Source organism: Camellia sinensis, chromosome 10 (assembly GCF_055761805.1).
Source record: "Camellia sinensis isolate YWXY chromosome 10, ASM5576180v1, whole genome shotgun sequence".
Lineage (NCBI taxonomy): Eukaryota > Viridiplantae > Streptophyta > Magnoliopsida > Ericales > Theaceae > Camellia > Camellia sinensis.
Genome location: NC_138970.1, coordinates 148362338 through 148381890, shown reverse-complemented (window position 1 = coordinate 148381890; position 19553 = coordinate 148362338). Strand labels below are relative to the sequence as shown.

Sequence of the window (19553 nt, the reverse complement as noted above, 5' to 3'; positions counted from 1 at the left end):
AGTAGCAAGTGAGGTGAAAAGAATGGCGAAAGAATGAAGTAGAACCGTCAAGAATCTAAAAAGATATGAAGTCCGAAAGATGGCTCGAATAAAAGTCAAAAATGAGAAGAAAAGTCTTTTTTTCTAATCAACGGAGCTCCGATAGCATGTAAAAAGAGGAAGAACGAGACGTGTGAGATATGATACGAAAACTAGACCGTGAGTCGAATCCAACTACGTAAAAATGAGGCAAAACAGAATTATGACGAAGGAGATAGAAGGGCTTGAAGTGGTAGCTGGGGGTTGTGGTTTGCTGGTAGGAAATGGTGGGTTTGCATCTTTCTTTTAAAATTTGGGGCCAAAATGTAATTTTTTTAACGTTTTTCGTTTCAAATGTGACGGCAAGGGAAAAATTGATAGTAACTTAAATAGTATGGAGGTACGCATGAAAATCAGAGTAGTCTGGAGGGTCATTGAAAATCGTGTAAAAGTATAGTGGTAAAAATGAAATAATCGCTTTATATTCTTATTATCACAAAAAAAAATAATTTCATTTATTATTATTTTTTTTTCATTCATTTATCATTCTCTTATGTCATACGGTTGCCACCCTCCACTAATCACCACCACAACCTATAATCACCACATCATTTGTGACCATCAATAATCGTCTCTGGTCACCGTAAACCACCTCCTATTGACAATTGACAATCACTTCTAATCACCATTTTCGACTGTCGACATTGTCTTTTGCCAATCAACTCTTTACTTGTTTTCGAAAACAAACATTTAAGGGAAATGCTCCAATGTGCAATACACAACATATGCAATCCTGCCATAAAATTACGTAAGTTTGTACGAACTTATAGAAATGATCAAATAAAAATATTTACGTTAAACACAAATTCGCATAAAATCGTCAAAACTTAAGACTTCCGCGAATTTATATTCAACTTATACATTTTTTTGTTATTACTTATGTAAATTTATAAAAACTTAGCGATAAGATCCCCTACTATGTGCATTACACATTAAAAAAAATTTCCAACATGTAAATGATCTATGTACCAAATATGTATATTTTTATTTTTATTATATCATAAACAAGTCAACTAATTTTTTTAAATAAAAAACAACTGCTACCAAATAAACTGCATCATAAAATTAGTTGCTTTCAAGTAATGGCAAATTGAAGACACTTTTCGACAACGCCACCACTACTTCCCACTTCTGGATTGAAAATAACAAACAAACCCATCAAAATCTCTCTCTCTCTCTCTCTCTCTCTATGTATATATATATATACACTAGTGTATACTCGTGCCTGAAGTAACGGTATAAATAATGTTAGGATTATAATATAATTGTAATCTCAACACTATTTAATAAATTATCAATTATCCTGAAAAGAAAACGCACAGAAAACAGAGTCTACTTTCAAAGTAAGAGAGAGAAAGAGATAAGTGTGTGTGAGTGTGTGTGTTTTTTTTACTTTCCCACGAAAAAACTGTAAAATACACCGAATATTGTCGGTTCACCATCCGTCATCGACTCGACGGCTAACCTCAGCAAACCCCTTGCTTTGTTTGGAAAGTTGGATTGGTTTTAAAGTTCTTTGAATTTTTTTGGTTATTTTGGTGTTGGGATTACAATTATATGCTAATCCTAACATTACTTACACTGTGCCTTCACGCACAAGTATACATTAGGTAAGTCCAGATAAGTCCAGCATAATTGAGTGACATTTAGAGCCCATTTGGGGTGAGCTAGCAAGCATTTTGACTTATTTTGGCTAAATAATCCAAAAAGTCAAAAGCATGTTTATTATCAACTAAGAAAAGCTAAAAAGCCACTAAATTTTTGCACTCACAAAAAAACAATTTTTTGAGCAACTTTCCAAAATGTCAATAAAAAAGCAAATGCCAAACTATTTCAAAATGAAAAAAAAAAAAAAAACTTTAGACTTCCAAGGTTGCATACAGAAAATTCGACAACTAATTTTGCAATATTTATGGGCTACCAAAATTAGCCAGTAAAAATTACCAATAATATAAGAGGTCTAGAAATACATTGACTGACTTAGTAACAAGCATTAGTAGCCATAATAGCAATCAAGCAACCCTATATGAATTAGATGTCTGACAATACAAATGTTAAATATATGTTCCATATCTCCAATAGGCCATAACCAAGTTGCTCTATGTACACTAATGCGGATGTAACATGCAAAGACTGGTACATTGGAACCAAAGTTGCAAAATGGGAGAACAGAAGGCCAAATGCAATTAGAATGCGATTTACAATAATTAGTCAATTGAAACAGACACAAAAAAGCAGTAGGAATATGTAGGGAGAACCACCTAACTAGACGGCCATGTTTAATTATTCCTGATTTTGCTATCGCAACGCTTTCCAAAGAACCCTCAAGTGCAACCGGATGTTCAGCACCAACCACAGTTATGACTGAAGCAGCAAACCTAGAGCTAGAAATAATATTTGTTGCATCCCGTGCTCCACCCAATCCAGCCTATTCAATTGGAAAAAAACAATATTAGTCAAAATATACCACACTTTCACTATTTATGCACATGAAAAAAGAAAAATAAATTTAATAGAAGAAACACCACAGGCTAACCCCTGGTTATCGAGATTTACATGTTGCTGGTTACAGAAAAAGGTGCATTACACTCAGAAGAGTCATGTAAGAAGGTCAAATTTCTTTAAAGATGCATAGCGAAAGACGTTACCCTCAATAACTGTAATATCAACTTTCTCTTGAGCAAATAAGCTGAATGCTAGGGAGACCATCAAGAGATCTACAGTGGATATTCTTATTGGGGAAGGGCTGCAAAGAATGTAAACAAAGAAAAACTTCGATGGGAACCTCACAAAAATGAATAGACGCGAAGGAAAAAAGGTAGGTTTTAGACATCCTTACCTGCGAGCCAAGAGAATTCAATATCACAGCCACATGCTTTTTACTTTAGCGACCTTTGTGATAAGTCAGGCTTATCTTCTAAAATCTGTGAGATGGGATCAGTTAAAAACTTCCCTTAGATATATAAATCTACAACCCTCAACCAGTTAGTTGAGTTAATTCTTACAATGCCCTCAAGTGGGAGGTTTTGACCAAACCCCGTATCACTGGCAATAGAAACCAAAGCTTTTGTTTCTAGAACTCAAAAATTGTTTCTCAGCATAACAACACTCTTATATTTATCTGCAAAAAATTCACAAACTCAAAAACATGATTCAAATATAATTGTTTTTTAGTTTGAATCATGGGTTTGAGTGATGTTATACTGAAAAACAGTTATGGATTTGAACTAAAATGTATTAGATTAATTCAAAAAATTGGTGCCCAACCTAAATGATGTGATATAGAACAAACGTAAAAACTGTTTTTCAGTATAACATTACTCTTACATTATGCTTTAACATGACTGAAACTAAAAAACAGTTGTATTTGAAAAACTGTTTTTGAGTTTGAATCATGATATAATAAAGCAGGTAATGCAAATAGCAAATTTCGGGCACGTTTTTTAATTCAAATAACAATTGATTTTAGAAACAGGTAAAGCAGATGAAAATTGATATTACCATTTTGAATAACAATAGGGATAACCAATTGATTTCTTATTGATATAAATGTAAATGTAACCAATTGATTTCTAAACAAGTAATACCAATCTAATACATTTTAGTTCAAAAATGAGTTTCACTGGAAACTGTAAATCAATAAGAAATCAATTGTTGCCCAACCTAAATTATCAAGCCATTATCAGAACCTTGAAAACAGTCACAACCCGACAGAGAGAGAATGGGAGAGACACGGTGTAAAGAGGCAAAGAAACACAAAAAGCCACACCTGGGAGATGATGATAGGACCATCTTGAGACTCAAACAGTTTTTTGGGTGAACCTTTTCATCTCTATCTGCAACACCAATAATTACCTAGTAAGGTAATGGCTTAATTTACAAAATTGAGAGAGAGAGAGAGAGAGAGAGAGAGAGACCTTGAAAGGTTGCTGATGCCTGGAATACACTTCAACCAAATAGGAAAACTCCTAAAAACACAAAAACAAAACAAAATCAAACATTTTTTTATAAAAAAAAAACAAAAAAAAAAAAACTTAAATTAATCTCAAAAATCCAATCTCATATACTTGAATCTCAAAAACTCATCAAATCTTAGAACTTTAAAATACACAGGAATGGCCCTAATCACCATAACATAGCGAAATCTGGTAGGCGTTAGCTAGGACATCCACAAGAATGGCCCTAATGGCTGAGGTGCGACCCGCCAGAGTGCTGAAAATGGCACGCTCACTAGTCCTCAAAGCCACTTATTCAGATCATACTAGACTGCGGCACCACCACCATCTACCCTTCCCAAATCCACCACCATCTGCGGCACCACCACCATCTACCCCTCCCGGATCCTTTCGTTGAACACAAACTGCCCACGGTGGTTCATATGGGCTTCACCCTTTGTAGCGTATATTATACAGTGGGTAAGGGTTCGAGTTTAGGTGGCTGGAAGAGAGGGAGGAGAACAGGAATAGAGGGTTCGGGTTTGGATGGGTTCGGGTTCGGGTTCGGGTTTGGGTCTCTTGAAAGGGAGAGGAGCGGTGGTCAGTGGTCGTCCGTGTCGCGATGGCAATGGTCATCGCAAGAGAAAAGAGAGTAGCAGAGGGAAAAGTTTTGAAGAGAGAGATATACCTGTGAGAGAGATGAGAAGGGTATTCAAGAAGAAGAACAAAGAATGAGAGAGAGATAGAGAGAGAAGGTGTGGGTACGTGGGAAGGGAAATAACGATGTTTAGGGACAGAAGTCTTTGGGCGGGAGATCTATTCATATGAACCATTGAAATACACACTGAAGATTAATCTCAGCCATTAAATATACATTTTTATATATTTTCAAAAACAGTCTTGTCTTATTATATAGATATATATAGGCGGCTTCAAATAATGTTGCACTGAGAAGTTATATATATATATATATATGTATATGCCATTGTGGAATAATTGAAGTCAAGTAGTTCTTCACGATGACCGTTGGCGGCACGCGTTTGTCAAATCATCGGAGCTCGAAGAAAATCATTTGCAACGCCGCCGCCAGTGCCGTTGCGGGTTTTTCTCTTTTTACCAAAATCCCTCAATTTTGATTTAAAAAGTTATTTTGAGTTTTTCTGATTTCAGTTAGGGTTTGTTCATTTCGTGATATTTTTGTTAATTTTTTATAAAGCTAGTGAATTTGTTAAGCTTTTTGGTGCATTTGATAGTTAATTGTCAATTGTGTGAATGCTTCGACCAAAAGCTGTCGATTGAGTCAGTTTTTGGTTTATCATATGCGATTTTTGTGCTCTACAGGGGCTATAGCTGCCACTTTTGTATGCCCATTGGATGTGATTAAAACCAGATTGCAAGTCCATGGCCTTCCTGAAGCTCACCATTCTAGTCCAAAAGGTGTGTTCTTGTAGGAATTTTGTTTACTGTATAGCTAGAAACAGTATGGTTTGTTTGTTTGTTTGTTTATACAGTAGCATTTTTGGACTATAATAATGCTTTTGGCTTAAGTATCTTTCTGAAACTGGAATGTATTGAAAACTCAAGTAATGTTTGGTTCATTGGAATGGAATGGTCATTCCATCAAAATATTCATTCTCATGTTTGGTTGACTAAAAAAATAACGAAGAATACATTGCACATGGAATCATCATTTACCATTATAAGGGAATGATCATTCCATAGGGGGACCCTAAGGAACGACAATTCCATCCTATTCCAACTCATTCCAGGGAACCAAATAAAGCATCAGTATGGAAGTGAATTGTTTTTGCAGAAACTATTTGTGCCAAAGCGCAACAAGGGTTTTGTTTTGTTTTGTTTTTTTCTTTTGAACTTTGACTAGTAAGAAGGTTAATGAAATTGGATTGTTGGTAAATAAATGCTAAAATCATTTGTAACTGTGGTTAGTTAGAGGTGCATTCTTTGGATTTTGGAAGCATCAGTTTCTCATAGTGAAGTTTGCTATACGTGAGTCTCTACAACAATTGAAATTACATATTAGATTAAATTACAGTCCATTCCAAAGCAATAGAACTAGACTTCAAAGCTCCTAGGTAGAGGGACAGTAGAACATAGAGCGTTATGTGACATTAAACTATTAGTTCCTGCTGTGATCTCTTTATGTGCTATAAGTTGTAGGCTCTTTATGCACTTTTGAGAATGCGGAAAAGGAAACCTTACTCCTTAATTTTGAGTTGTCTTCAAATCATACTTCAATTTATTAACATGGTAAAAAGCTTGTAATAAAATGACTTTTATTTGGTAACTCATTCAGTTAGTGTTACGAAAGGGATAGATGATGAGGGGCCCAAAAACTGAATCCTATAGTTTAGGATTACACTTTCTTCCACAAAATTAATGGAGGTAACCATTTTGTATTAATATATTCAATACAAGGATCACTTCTTTGCTCACAAATGTGGCAAATGATTTTACTAAATTTCTTTAATCAAACAAAACATCTTTGGGAAAAGCATTTTTATATAATATATATGTGAAAATCTAATGATCCTAACATAATTCTTCTCTATTTGTTAGATTACAAAATAGACATAGTCCATCACCTATTGTATGCTAAGAGTATATTTTACCCATTTTGGTTATAAAATTCAAAGGTATGGAAGGTAAAATCCTTTGAAGTCCAAATGAATTTCCAATTATTTATTTATTTTTACATTCTTCTACTACATGACAACATGACTGATTGAAAACAATTTGAAATTTCTAATACTTCTTCAAAGCATGCAATTCATCAATATTAAAATTCACATTAAATGAATATACACCATAATTATAAGTTCACCATTCTAAGTTTGTTCAAACGTTAGCAAGCAGATAAAAGGAAATCATGTTTGAAAATAAGGAAAAAAACCCGTCAAAATTCAAGCTTTCTATAAGCCTATGACCAAAAGACATTAAGTGGGTTTCCTTTGTCCGAAGGAGATTAATTTCCTGAGCAAAACTATAGCAGAAAAATTGCCTTGCCAATAGTTGTAAGTGGAAAGCAATGAACCAACACGTCAGAAAGAAATCAACTAATCGAGTATTAGATAGAGCCAAACATGCACACATCTTCACATTTTCAATATTTTAAGAAGATTTTTGGCATTTTTCATTATTAAAGTTATCTTGCATAATCTAGCCTTTATGGAATATAATGAAGTCAATGAACCTCAATGGCTCTAACCATGTAAGAGCTCCGTAATAGGAGTATAAGACCTTTTTCATTGACTTCTCTACCACTCGGGTGAGTATGGTAGTCCACTTGGCTTCATGTAACAACTAACAACTAACAATTTTTGACTTTATCTCCTTGTAATATCATTATCAAACTATGCAACACACATCCTCATTACCCTCTTTTTTTGGTTAAGACATCACTATTAACAAGCTTTAGCCTCTTCGTAGCACAAAATCTCCACCAGTGCACATACGGATTTTCTGGGGAAAAAAAAAAATGTTAATATGTTAGAATTTTGCACAATCAACCTTATTGGTCTAATATTTATTGATTTTTCAATTCCTCTTCTATTATTTGGTTTGAGATGGAAACTAATTTTCCCTGATAAATGACTATGAATTTACTAAAATGAAAGACCCAAGGAATATATAGATGAGCTATACAAATAGAAAAATGATGGTTAACCTTTGGACTTGAGTTTTTTTTTTAGCTTCCTCTCTCCCAATGTTCATTTTTTTATTTTATTTTTTTAAATTTTCACATGTTGTTCTTATATATGTTGATGTACTCAATGCGCTTCATATTTGGTGACAATCCGGTAGTATCATTATTACAAGCCTACAGAATATAATACGAACTAAGGGCTTGAAGGGAGTGTATCGTGGCCTTTCACCAACATTGGTGGCACTACTTCCAAACTGGGCAGTGAGTATTACTTTCCTCGAGTTGTTCTTGAAGATTAATGACCAGTACTCCTTTATTATAGAAGCCATTGCAGCTTCAAATATATATTTATATATATATATTAAAAAATTTAAATACTTGGGTGCACCTTCATATCTTTTCTGATTTTTAATGTATTCTCCCCTCCCATTTTGTTGGATTTCTTTTCTAGACAGTGCTCATTGCTTGCTTATGTGCAGTCACTATGGTTACACTGTTGAGGAGTGTAAGAGGGGCTATTTTGAGCCCACTAAATTATTTAGGCCCAATAGCCCAAGATTAGTGGGCCCGAATTTATCGCAAGTCCAAGAATCGATGGGCCCAGATTTATCGCCATCAAACGGATTGAATCGCTGTAAGCCTCGAAAGGGTTCGGGTCCACGAACATAGAGACTTACTCGGGCCCGGACTCGAAAAGGTATTAAGCAAGCCTAGAGATCCGAGGCACTCGGACTCGAAAGGATTCGGACCCACGAATCTAGAGATCCGAAGTACTTGGCTTCGAACGGATTCAGACGCAATCTAGAAGTCGCTCCGTTAATGAGTCCCAGAATACTTGCGGGCTCGGAGCTTTCCGGGATCTACGCACCAGAACCATGGGCGTAATGGAGTTCGAACAAAGGACCCGATCCCGAGGACGGTGAGTGGAGATAAATTCACTCTTCGGTTAAACTAGCCTATACCCGGGTCGAGGTGGCACGACCCCGGGGGGGTCCATGAGACTCGGCAATATTTTTGCGGCAGGACGTCCTCTGGGACTACCCCTGACCCTTTGGGATGATTGGGGATCATTGGTTAGGTGTGGCTAAGAAGAAGGGTTCGCCGAGGGAGTGATCTCCTCTTCGGGGTTTTCTCATCCTCGGAGAAGTCACCTCCTCGGAGAGGTCACCTCCTCGGACAAAGTGGTTAGAGAGAATATCCCCCATGTGCCTTGCACATGGGCTCCATCCTACATCATGAGGTGCCTATAAATAGCACCCACCCATAGCTTTACAAGGGATGGATTTTGGAGATTTTTTAACTCTTGGGAAAGAACTAATTTCCCTTCTCCATTATCAACCTTGAGAGTGAAAATGGGAGATCAATGGGAGAGCCTTGCCATTATTCTATTCTCTAACCATTTTGCCTTCTTCTTCACCCAATCTCTTATCTCCATCATCTCCTTTGTTGTTGTGTTCCTAAGTTGAGATTATTGAAGAATCTAAGCCTCTCATCATATTCTAGAGAATTTGAAGTTGTTCTTCAAGGATCTTTGAAGATCTTCGAATTTTCCAATTCCTTTCTTGAACCCTCTCCTACAAGGAGTTTTTAGTTCCAACAAAGAATCAGCCTGTGGTTTTCTTGTGTCCAAATCTCCAGAAATCCCCTCTTTCTTTCTTTTGTTAATTCTTTTATAAGTTGAATGCTTCTGTTGTGAAAAAAAAAAAAAAAAAACTTGCTTTGGTTCCCATTTTAGTTATGTCTTTGGAAAATTGGTAACTTTTAGAATTTAATCATTGTTCCAAAGAACTAGGATAAAGCCTCCAGGACAGCCAACCCATTTTGGAAATTTATGATGGAACCAAATATTTTTTGCCCATAGAGCTGGCTCATTTACCAGTGTTCTAAGTCAATTTTTGTTGTTACTTTGTCTCTACATGTGGGTATTACGAATGTTCCAATCTTATCCTTTTCTTCTTCTTTATTTATCTAGAAATTTGTTCTCCCTGGGAATTCTTTCAGGGGCAAAGCAATATCTGTATTTCTAGTCTCATCAAGTCGTTGAGGGAAAACAACCACATTAGAAGCTACCTCTTTGGTAATTGTGTGTGCAAAATGTAGTAGAATCCTCTCACTTTCCCCCCTCGATTTAAAAGCTGGCGCTAGAGGGATTAAGCCTCCATTTTTGATACTTCAGTGAAGATTTTGTTGCTAACAGTGAGCTCTAAAACATTTGAAAAGTAAACTTACTCTTAAATTTTTTTTAAATTTAGAGACTTTAACTGCCAAATAATTTTAAGGACTCTAGCTCGTACAAAATTATGATCAAGAAGGTATTGCAAAATTTCCAATTTTAGACCCAATTTGGCAAGAGACTTTTTTGGTAAAGAAAGCAAAAAATATAACAAATTCAACTCCATTAACAAAAGGTCACATCATGCATATTTATTTATTTCCTCACAACTATCTATTCAATCAAAAAAATCACTCCAAATACATTAACTTTTTTTACCTCATAGAAAAGTAAAAAAATCAAAATGCCACTAAAAAGGCTAAATTCCTAAACCAGCACTTAAAAAACCTGTCAAGAAAAGAAAAGAAAAAAATGATGACCTTTGCCATTAGTAATCCCTGGATTATGTTCTTCTTCAAAAATGTCCCACCACTGTAATTCCATGGATTTTTAATCTAATTAAACATTTATATGGTTTCCATCCAAAGAAGAAGATAAAAACTAGAACTATTCAGATAATTTTATGTTCAGAACTTGTAGTAAATTGCTAACATAACATTAAAGTTGTTTTTGAATCTTGAATTTGTACAGAGATTTGTAGAGAAAAAAGAAACACAGTAACAAATATTTTGTTTAAACTTTAATTCTTTTCTTTTTTCTCTACAAATTACTCCTCAAATCCAATATTTAAATGCTACAGGATACAAAATTAGAAAAATGAAGCCCTCACTTTTTTTATATGAAGCAGAAATTTCACCAAATATGTCATTCATTTACCATATGTACTGTACAACCAGCTGGTCATTATCAAATTTTCCAAGTTGTTATTTTGTTGCATATCCCCCATTCTAAAGAAGAATGAATTCAAGTAGTTCCATAACCCTAACTTGCATAAACACAATTCACCATATTTTACAATTCCACAAACTTTCATGCCATAAATTGTCATATGATTCTGTCGAACATAATTACACCATCTCTCTTAAAATTAATTTGTGTTACTGAAGGTTTTATTGATGTCTTTTATGACATTCGACATTGCATTCCCAAACCTATTTTTGCAACAGTCATCGGAAGCAACACATTGAGTACACCAACAAATTAAACGTGCTGCAAAAAATTAATGAAAACAAAAAAGTATTCATAATTTGCATACAAAATGATGGTTTTATTAATTAAAAATACAGTGCTCATTAAAATAATATTTAGGCTTTGATTAGCATGTGCTATTTTAACACGTGTTATTTTAGCAAATTATCTTATTTAGGTTACAACTATCTTATTTGAATCACATCACCTCTTATTTGGGTCAGATCACCTCTCTACCACATCACTTCAAGCCCAACACATATTTCACATTTTTTTGTAAAAAGTCAAAAAGTATACTAATTTAACACTTCCCAAACAAACCGTTAATTACCAAAATGCCATTCACATCATTTTGGTGAAAATTATGTATAAAAATTCTATAAGAATAGTATTTTCCTAGTGCAGATGGACTAATGAGTGATCACATTCACCTTCCTCAACTCAACCATTGGTACTGGGCTTGACTGAGGCAAAAATACTCTTAAGGCCTCAAAAGTTCCAAATTTATTGGAATTCATTAAAGTTCCATCAATTGAGTAATTAGGTAAACTCTATCAACTGAGTAATCAACTGAGAGCTTTAATCAAATTGACAGAACATCTGGTACTTCTGTTCTTGACTACTTTCTAAATCTTGGTTAATTCTACTATCAAACTGGCATACTTGTATAATTTGTAGAGGTTCCTAGTACTTTTTTTTTTTTTTAAAAAAATTAAATAAGATAATGAGATACCATATTGAATGTAACAAGGTTAAACCCTTACAATGTATTTGGTTGAGAGATTCAGTAAGAGATAGAGAAAAAGTAGGTAAAATGTGAATAAAATATATTTATAAATCACCCAATTTTACACATTTTTCCTTTTCCTTTTCAAATCCCTTCGCAAAACTTCCAACCAAATACAGCGTTAGGAAAATTTGAATTGCAGCAATCACAGACATTAAAAAAGAGAGAAAGGAAGGAAAAAAAAAGAGAGACTCAATTTATCTAATTTTCAGTAGTGCATTACCTTGGCAGTAGAAGTATGCATTGTGAATAGTACAATGTTAATGCACGAATGTGGTTGAAGAATCTGGAGTTGATCTTGGGGGAGAAGATAAGTAAGGCTTAGGCGGGACTTGCAAGGACTCCACGCTGCCTTCTAGCATCTCTACCACCTTGCTCATTGATGGTCGGTGCAAGGGATCTGTTTGTATGCACCACAAGCCAACTATAATCATCTTCCTTGCACTTCCATTTGCCTCATCATTCATAATACCATGCACTCCAAGTTCTTCATCTAACTCAAGTCGCTTGTATATCCAATGTGGAAAGTATATCTCACTAGTACGATCAACTTCGACATCAATATTCTTTCTTCCTCCAACCATTTCTAGAACCATCATTCCGTAACTATAGACATCTGACTTGTGTGAAACTCCTCCAAAGTTTCTACAAAATACTTCTGGGGCAATATAGCCGGTTGTCCCTCTGGCACCCAATAGTGATACAATACTCTCTTTCCGTGGCCATAGTTTAGCGAGGCCAAAATCGGAGATCTTTGGGCAAAAGTCCTCATCTAAAAGAATATTATGAGGCTTTATGTCAAAATGCAAAATTCGCATGTTACAACCACGATGCAAGTATTCTAATCCTCGAGCAATACCAACTGCAATTTGGTACAAAGCTTCCCACCCTAATTGGTGATATGTCGAGGAATTCCCATCATGAATGAATTTCTCGAGGGATCCATTAGGCATGAACTCATATATGAGAGCTCTGTTTCGACCCTCAAAACAAAACCCCATAAGAGTCACAATATTAACATGAGAAGTCCTACTAATGGTTGCAACCTCGTTAATGAACTCTTCTCCGCTACCTTTCAACCCTTTTAGAACCTTCACTGCCACAAGGCATCCATTGTCTAGCTTTCCTTTGAAGACACAACCATAGCCTCCTTGACCTAGTTTAACTCTAAAGGAGTTGGTCATTTTCTTGATATGAGAATAAGTGTACCTTTTTGGAGCAAGATGTCCACAATTCTTCAGAAAGGCCTCAACATTTTGGAAGCTCTCTGTCTGATTCTTCCAAAAGAATATGGATTGATCATTTTGTGCGAGTTTCCTTATGATGAAGAACAATAGGATTACTATAATCCCAATTCCAACAACAGCTGAAGGAGTTGCAAAACGAGAAAAATTAAGCTAATGTTGTAACACCAAAACATTAGCTAAAAATACTCTAGCATATAAATATTGATAAAAAAATTAATATTACCTGTTCCGAGAATCAATATCAACTTCCTGCCTTTTGAAACCACTATCAAGGAGAAAAACATCAGTCAGATGTTAAAAAGAAGGGGAAAAAAAGTTGAATTCAGAGCAAGTTACTTTTCATGTTCTGGATGCACTTGAACTTTATTAAACCATAAAATACCCTTAATTAAAGAGACTTAGCTTCTCTCTAGTCCATTATTTGGATTGGAGTGTGTCATTGGCTCATTTAGACTAGAGGGTGTTGTTGGCTCACTGTGGATCCCATGTTGGGTCCACTTCAATTACCGTGCACAAACCACATTGGGCATACGTAGAATTGGAGAATGGAAAGTTTAATGGATGATGGAATGGCTTACAGTCGAAGGACTTGGGACAAGTAATCTGGATTTTGTTGTCTTCTTGGGCCAAGAACAAGTGAAGAAGAAGAAGATGAGAGAGGACAAAGAGAGCAAGAATGAAGGGAGCAGAAACAGCCATTTGAAAATGGAAATTCCCAGAATTAATCAAAAACCAAAACAACCACACACAAAAGCAAAACAAAATAAACAGGAATATAATGCTCTTCCTTAAAACAGGGGTTTGCAGATGATGTCAAAGATCTGGTCAACATGGCAGTCGACTTGGATGATTCCAAGCAGCTCTATTTCTTCCTTGGAATGGTCAGTGAGCAAAGATTACAATGCAGGAGTTTCCTTCTCACCTTCTTAATTTATTGCTTCAACTAAGCCTACCACACTATTTACGTAGGGACGTATCGTAAAAATAAAATTTCGTTACAAACCATTCTAATTATGTTATGAATATTACAAAAGTCCAGTAAATTACATTTTACCTTTTTATGTTTAATTATTTTTTTTACTTTAATTCTTAAAATTTATTTTTTCTCACTTTAACCTTTTATGTTTCAAATTTTTCTTAGTTTATTCCTAAATCTAATTTTTGTTTAAAATTAGACAGAAAATATCGTAATAACTGTCATATAATATAAAAAAATATATTACTATATTAGAGTTTAAATTTATGTTAAAAATATGAGTTACATATAATTAAATATTTTTATGCCGTGTGCCTGTTAAAGTATCTTTTTCTGTCTAATTTTGAACAAAAATTAGTTTTAGGAATAAATTGAGAAAAACTTGAAACAGGAAGAGTCAAAATGAGAAAAAAAAATAAATTTTAAAGGGCAAAGTGGAAAAGTGTCTAAACATAAAAGAGACATAGTGTAATTCACCCTTAAAAAGCCACATACTATTATAAGTTATGAAATATTATAGTTTGTTTTGGTGTCATATCTCTCAACCCTTTTTAAAATACATTAAATTCATGATCCAAAACAGCCTAATTGTCAACAAGCTAGATTGGGTTTGGTTGGGGTGAATTTAGCTAATAATTCAGAATTCTTGATTGCTTGAGGTATTTAAATTCTTGATAATTTCAATTTTCATGTAAGAATACTGAGAGAGTGAGGGAGAGTATTAGGTGTCAATGGGTCACTGAGGAAGGTGAGTAGGAAACACCTATGGAGTCTTTGGCCAACCACCCATTGCGATCAACAAGTTGGCCACTTGGCATATGGTCCCTTTCGTAATTACACTATAATCATTCGTAACAAAACCATAATAGTTCATAATTAAACCATAATAGAAAAGGGGACACTTTCATACTCTGAAAGTCTCAAATGATGGTTAAATTAAAGAGTAATACTAGAGTTTCTCAAAAATTTTATCAAAATTTCTACCAAATGTCTCACATTGATGTAGGACCCACACAATGTGGGTCATAATCGTCCTACATGACATTTAGTAAAATTTTGTGACTCTCTAACATTTTTGTGAATTAAATCCTCCGAGTCATTAAAAAAAATAAAATAAAAGCAGTACCCATATGGACTGAAGACTCTGAATTCAGGATGTGAAAATTGTGAAGGCCTTTCGCATTTCGTGTTGCTGTGAAAATCATTGATTAAAAGAACCATCTGAGGCTGAACCAAGTAGTCCAGAAGTACCTGTTCTGTTGCGTTTGAACAATGGAGAGAGAGGTTGTATGTGAAATAGAAGGATAGTTGAGTAGAGAAAATTCAAATTACCATAATAATCACAACCAGTTACAGTGGAAAAACCCACATTGGGAAAACTTGGTTGGTGGAATGGAATTGGAGAAAGGAAAGTTTAGTGGAAGGACTTAGGACGAGTAATCTGAACTTTGCTGTGTTCTTCAGCCGAGACAAGTGAAGAAGAAGCAGACGAGAGAGGACAATGAAACCAAGAATGAAGGAAAAGCCATTCCACAAAAGCAACAGCAAAAAGATAAAGAGAAGACTTCAAAAAATCTTCTCAACAGGGGTTTCTTGTACCGTTGTGGCATGTTGATTAGGCTGGGATTATTAAGGGGGGTGTTTGGCATGTGCTAGCGTATTATCTTATTTGAGTTACAATTATTTTATTTGGATGACATCAATTTCTCTATTACATCATTTCAAACTCAATTCATATTTCACTTTTTTTTCTTTTTTCTTTTTTTGTGTAAAAAGTCAAAAAGTATATTGATTTAGATCATTCCAAATATTTCCTAACTCATGTTTAAGTGGTTGTTTGGCTAGTAGTAAAAAGTGTACTTTTTTATCTTTTTATTTTTTAAATCACATTAATTTTTTATTTTTTTACAGATCATTTCGTGAAAAGTAAAAAATATATGAATATAGTACATTCCAAACAATCCTAAGTGTTTAACTGCACTTTCTGTTATTCATAATAGATTTTTTAGTCATTTTATCCAATAAAATTGATTAATTTTTTTAATTTTATAATTAGTAAGATAAAATAAATATTTAATTATGTTATATATTTTAATATTTATTGAAAAATAAACTGTGGACAAGAAGAATTATTTATCCTACTAATTCAGGTAGATTATTAATCTTACATTAATTTCTTAGGGACTATTTGATTAGCACGGTTAATAGTGAGGTGATTAACAATTCATGAAATTAGTGTATGATTGATTATTCAGCTAGGTTATTAAGTTACATAGTTCCTTCTTGTCCACGTTTGTTTTGTTTTGCAATAAAAACAGAAATATACAATCCCAATTATATTTTATGTTTTACGTTATTAGTCATAAAATTTAAAAATTGATTAATTTTGTTGGATAGAATAACTATTTCAATTCTGTCAATACTTTATTTTATCCTGTTATAATGTCAAACATATTTTGACAAACCCCCTCAAACAGTACATATGCTATTATTTAACATGATCACCATATAATTTGAAGAAGAGGATCCCCTACAGTCCATTGGATTGAAGGGTGTTGTTTGAGCCGTGGAGTCCACTACAGGTCTTGTTTTGATAATCTGAACCGTTTATTTTGTCAGGCATTTTGTGTATTTCATTCTCATAAAAAAGTAGGTCAATCCAATAAGTATAACTTGTTCAATATATTGTGTTTTTAACCCAAAGAAAAATTTATGATTTATTTTTAAAAGCACAATTTTTTTTGTTGTTAAAAAAATTGATAAATTGAACGAGTTACAGCTATCGGATCAATTTAATTTTTTGTATTGATGAAATACAAAAGCCTAACAAAATAAACGGTTCTGATTATTGAAACACAACCCATGGTAGACTCCACGGATCTAAACACTACCCTCTAGTCTAAAATCTAGATTGAAGAGGATCCTCCTCCATAATGTAACCTCTACCATACCATACAATTACTTGTACCTTGTTATATGTATTCACAATGTCTTAAAATTTAATTTTCAATTTAAAAAAATCATACTCTAATAATTAATATTTATAAAAAAATTTCAATTCATTAATTTAATTCCAACTTAAATAAATAATTTAATTAAAATACATAATCATGGAGGAGGAAAAGAAACATAATTAGAGTCTGTTGAACGTGGCAATTGTCTTGCATAGATTTTCGAGGAAGGACTGTGGTGTTCGAGTAAGGGAAACTCATCTGCCAAAGATTTCCACGGTGGAAGGACTGTGGACAGTGTTTGTATGCTTTCGCTTGTCCGGCAGAGTGAAGTAGTAGATGACAGACGACAAAGAAAACGAAAATGGGGGAAACAGCCATTGTAGATTCACAATTTAGCAGGCAAAAAACAATTATTACAGTGGAGAGGAATGAAATTATCTTACTTGTATGTGTGACATGCCATTTGACTTGGAAATATTGTTTAGGAAGGCTTGTTCATTACAATGGTCTGTTGGTCAAAGACCGAGTTTCCCACTATCCTTCCTCAGTGACAGATCACTATATGGACTTGACCCATTGACTCTCTCTCTCTCTCTCTCTCTCTCTCTCTCTCTCTCTCTCTCTCTCTCTGTGATGAAATTATCAAGAATTTTGAATACCTCAAGCAATTAAGAATTCTGAATATTAGCTAAATTCATCCCAACAAAACCCCAATCTAGCTCATCGATAGTTATGTATTTCACAGAAACTTAAAAAAGCGTGGAGTGATGTGGCACAAAACAAACTATGATGTAGAAAAGGGAATGTTTTGATTGAGTCAAAGCCGCAGATGAGAAATTGAAAACTGAATACCAAAGGTTACATGAAAATCTAATGAACTCAACACTCTTAATTCAGGTTGTGAAATATTGCTACACAACAATACCAGGCATGATGACAGGTCATAAATTTGTAGTTGTGTCAATACCTTTATTGCTGATTGCACAGTGAAATTTCTGGTTGTCATTTTGACATTGGCCTCCTCCCTGGTAACACTCCTGACATTCCTTGGACACGAGCAATTCGAGAGGGAATGTAGTGGCTAACAGATTGAATGGGTCACTGGCAGTAGCATTCATGTACGAAGAATTCAGGGGCAGGCGAATTACTGAGCAGCTAGTCAGATAAGGGGGAGGAGAGGGGAGTGGATCGTCTGGAAATTTATAGTACAAATTGTAGTCTTTGCATTTTGTGTAATTGTGATAACCCTTGAAATGATCTTCAGTGGGGGAAACTAGATCAGAACTTTTGTCGCATTTGAAGAAGGGGAGATATGAATTGATTACTGTAAATGAAATAGAAGAAGAGTCGGGAAACTTCAAATCCGTGAAGGCGTTGCAATTTCGATTTTCCAAATGGGTTTGGAGAATTTGGTCATGGATTTGAACATGATATACGTTTTTGGGTATGTTTTCTACTGGTATGACATCGTACCATGGTATGACATCGTACAACCGTCCTTCGTTTCCCAGTTGAATTTGTGGATGTCGATTCGATTCACCACAAGTTACCGTGCACAACCCACATTGGGAATACGTAGAATTGGAGAATGGAAAGCTTAGTGGTTGATGGAATGGTTTGCAGTCGAAGGATTTGGGACAAGTAATCTGGATTTTGTTGTCTTCTTGGGCCGAGAACGAGTGAAGAAGAAGAAGATGAGAGAGGACAAAGAGAGAAAGAAAGAAGGGAACATCCATTTGAAAATGGAAATTCCCAGAAAATAATCAAAAACCAAAACAACCGCACACAAAAGCAAAAACAAAACAAACAGCAATGAAGTGATCTTCCTAAAAACTCATAACTTTGGTTTGTCTGTTTGTCTTCTTTTTTTTTTTTTTTTTTTTTAACTTTCTGTTAGTGCAGAATTCAATATAATTTAGAATAAATGATGTTGGAAGATCTGGTCAACACGGCAGTTGACTTGAATGATCCCAATTGGCTCTCTCTATGAGATGATACACCCCTGAAAGGGTGAGTATTATACGTTCGTTATAACTAAAATTATATATATATATATATATATATATAATTTCATACTTTCTAAGTTATAATTTAAAAAAGAAAAAAAAAATTAACATAACTAAACACAATATGAGATATAATTAAAAATTTTATGAGTCATAATTAAAATAAAATTATAATTAAAGAATAAAATTAATCATAACTAAATAAAAAAATGTCATAACTAAAAATGGATATGATACACCCTTTCAATAGTGTGTGTATTAGAATTTTCCATGAGATAATATGATTGGGAAGGGATAAATGAATAGATAGAATAAGTGAGTTATTATATTTAGTTAAAATGAAATAAGAGTATATAATTATTGTTAACTATTGGATGAAGAACAAAAATAATCTGGAGAGACCTCTCATCTTTTAAGGTTGGGGGATCACTGTTTTCACCTTTACCGCTGTGCCTCCCGTTGTGCTTTCGACGACACCGTTTCGACTTACTTTTTTTTCTTGTTTTTAAATTCTCTTCTCACTGTTCCATTTCTTAGAAGAATAATGTTATATACATCAATTAGTATACTAACTTGTATACTAATTGATGATGTGACATAATTAG

At 34.3% G+C, this 19553-nt stretch overlaps 1 protein-coding gene across 1 annotated transcript; it reads right to left on the bottom strand.

The window, feature by feature from the left end:
• Positions 1 to 10720: 10720 nt before the first annotated feature.
• Positions 10721 to 18830, bottom strand: LOC145801363 (rust resistance kinase Lr10-like). Its single transcript, XM_082892566.1, has 4 exons — positions 17910 to 18830; positions 13236 to 13277; positions 11989 to 13131; positions 10721 to 10999 (listed from the first exon to the last, which is right to left on the bottom strand). The coding sequence occupies exons 1-3, from the start codon at positions 18676 to 18678 to the stop codon at positions 12026 to 12028; spliced, it is 1917 nt and encodes a 638-aa protein (XP_082748692.1). The 5' UTR covers positions 18679 to 18830; the 3' UTR covers positions 10721 to 10999; positions 11989 to 12025.
• Positions 18831 to 19553: the final 723 nt, after the last annotated feature.

Bases quoted from the DNA above. Each gene is read 5' to 3' on its own strand.
- LOC145801363 (XM_082892566.1), bottom strand. From the start codon at position 18,678: ATGGATGTTCCCTTCTTTCTTTCTCTCTTTGTCCTCTCTCATCTTCTT. The intron at 13,278-17,909 runs GTATTGACACAA...TCTCCTTGATAG, and splicing joins CTGTGCAATCAGCAATAAAG to TGGTTTCAAAAGGCAGGAAG. The intron at 13,132-13,235 runs GTAATATTAATT...CAACTCCTTCAG, and splicing joins GATATTGATTCTCGGAACAG to CTGTTGTTGGAATTGGGATT.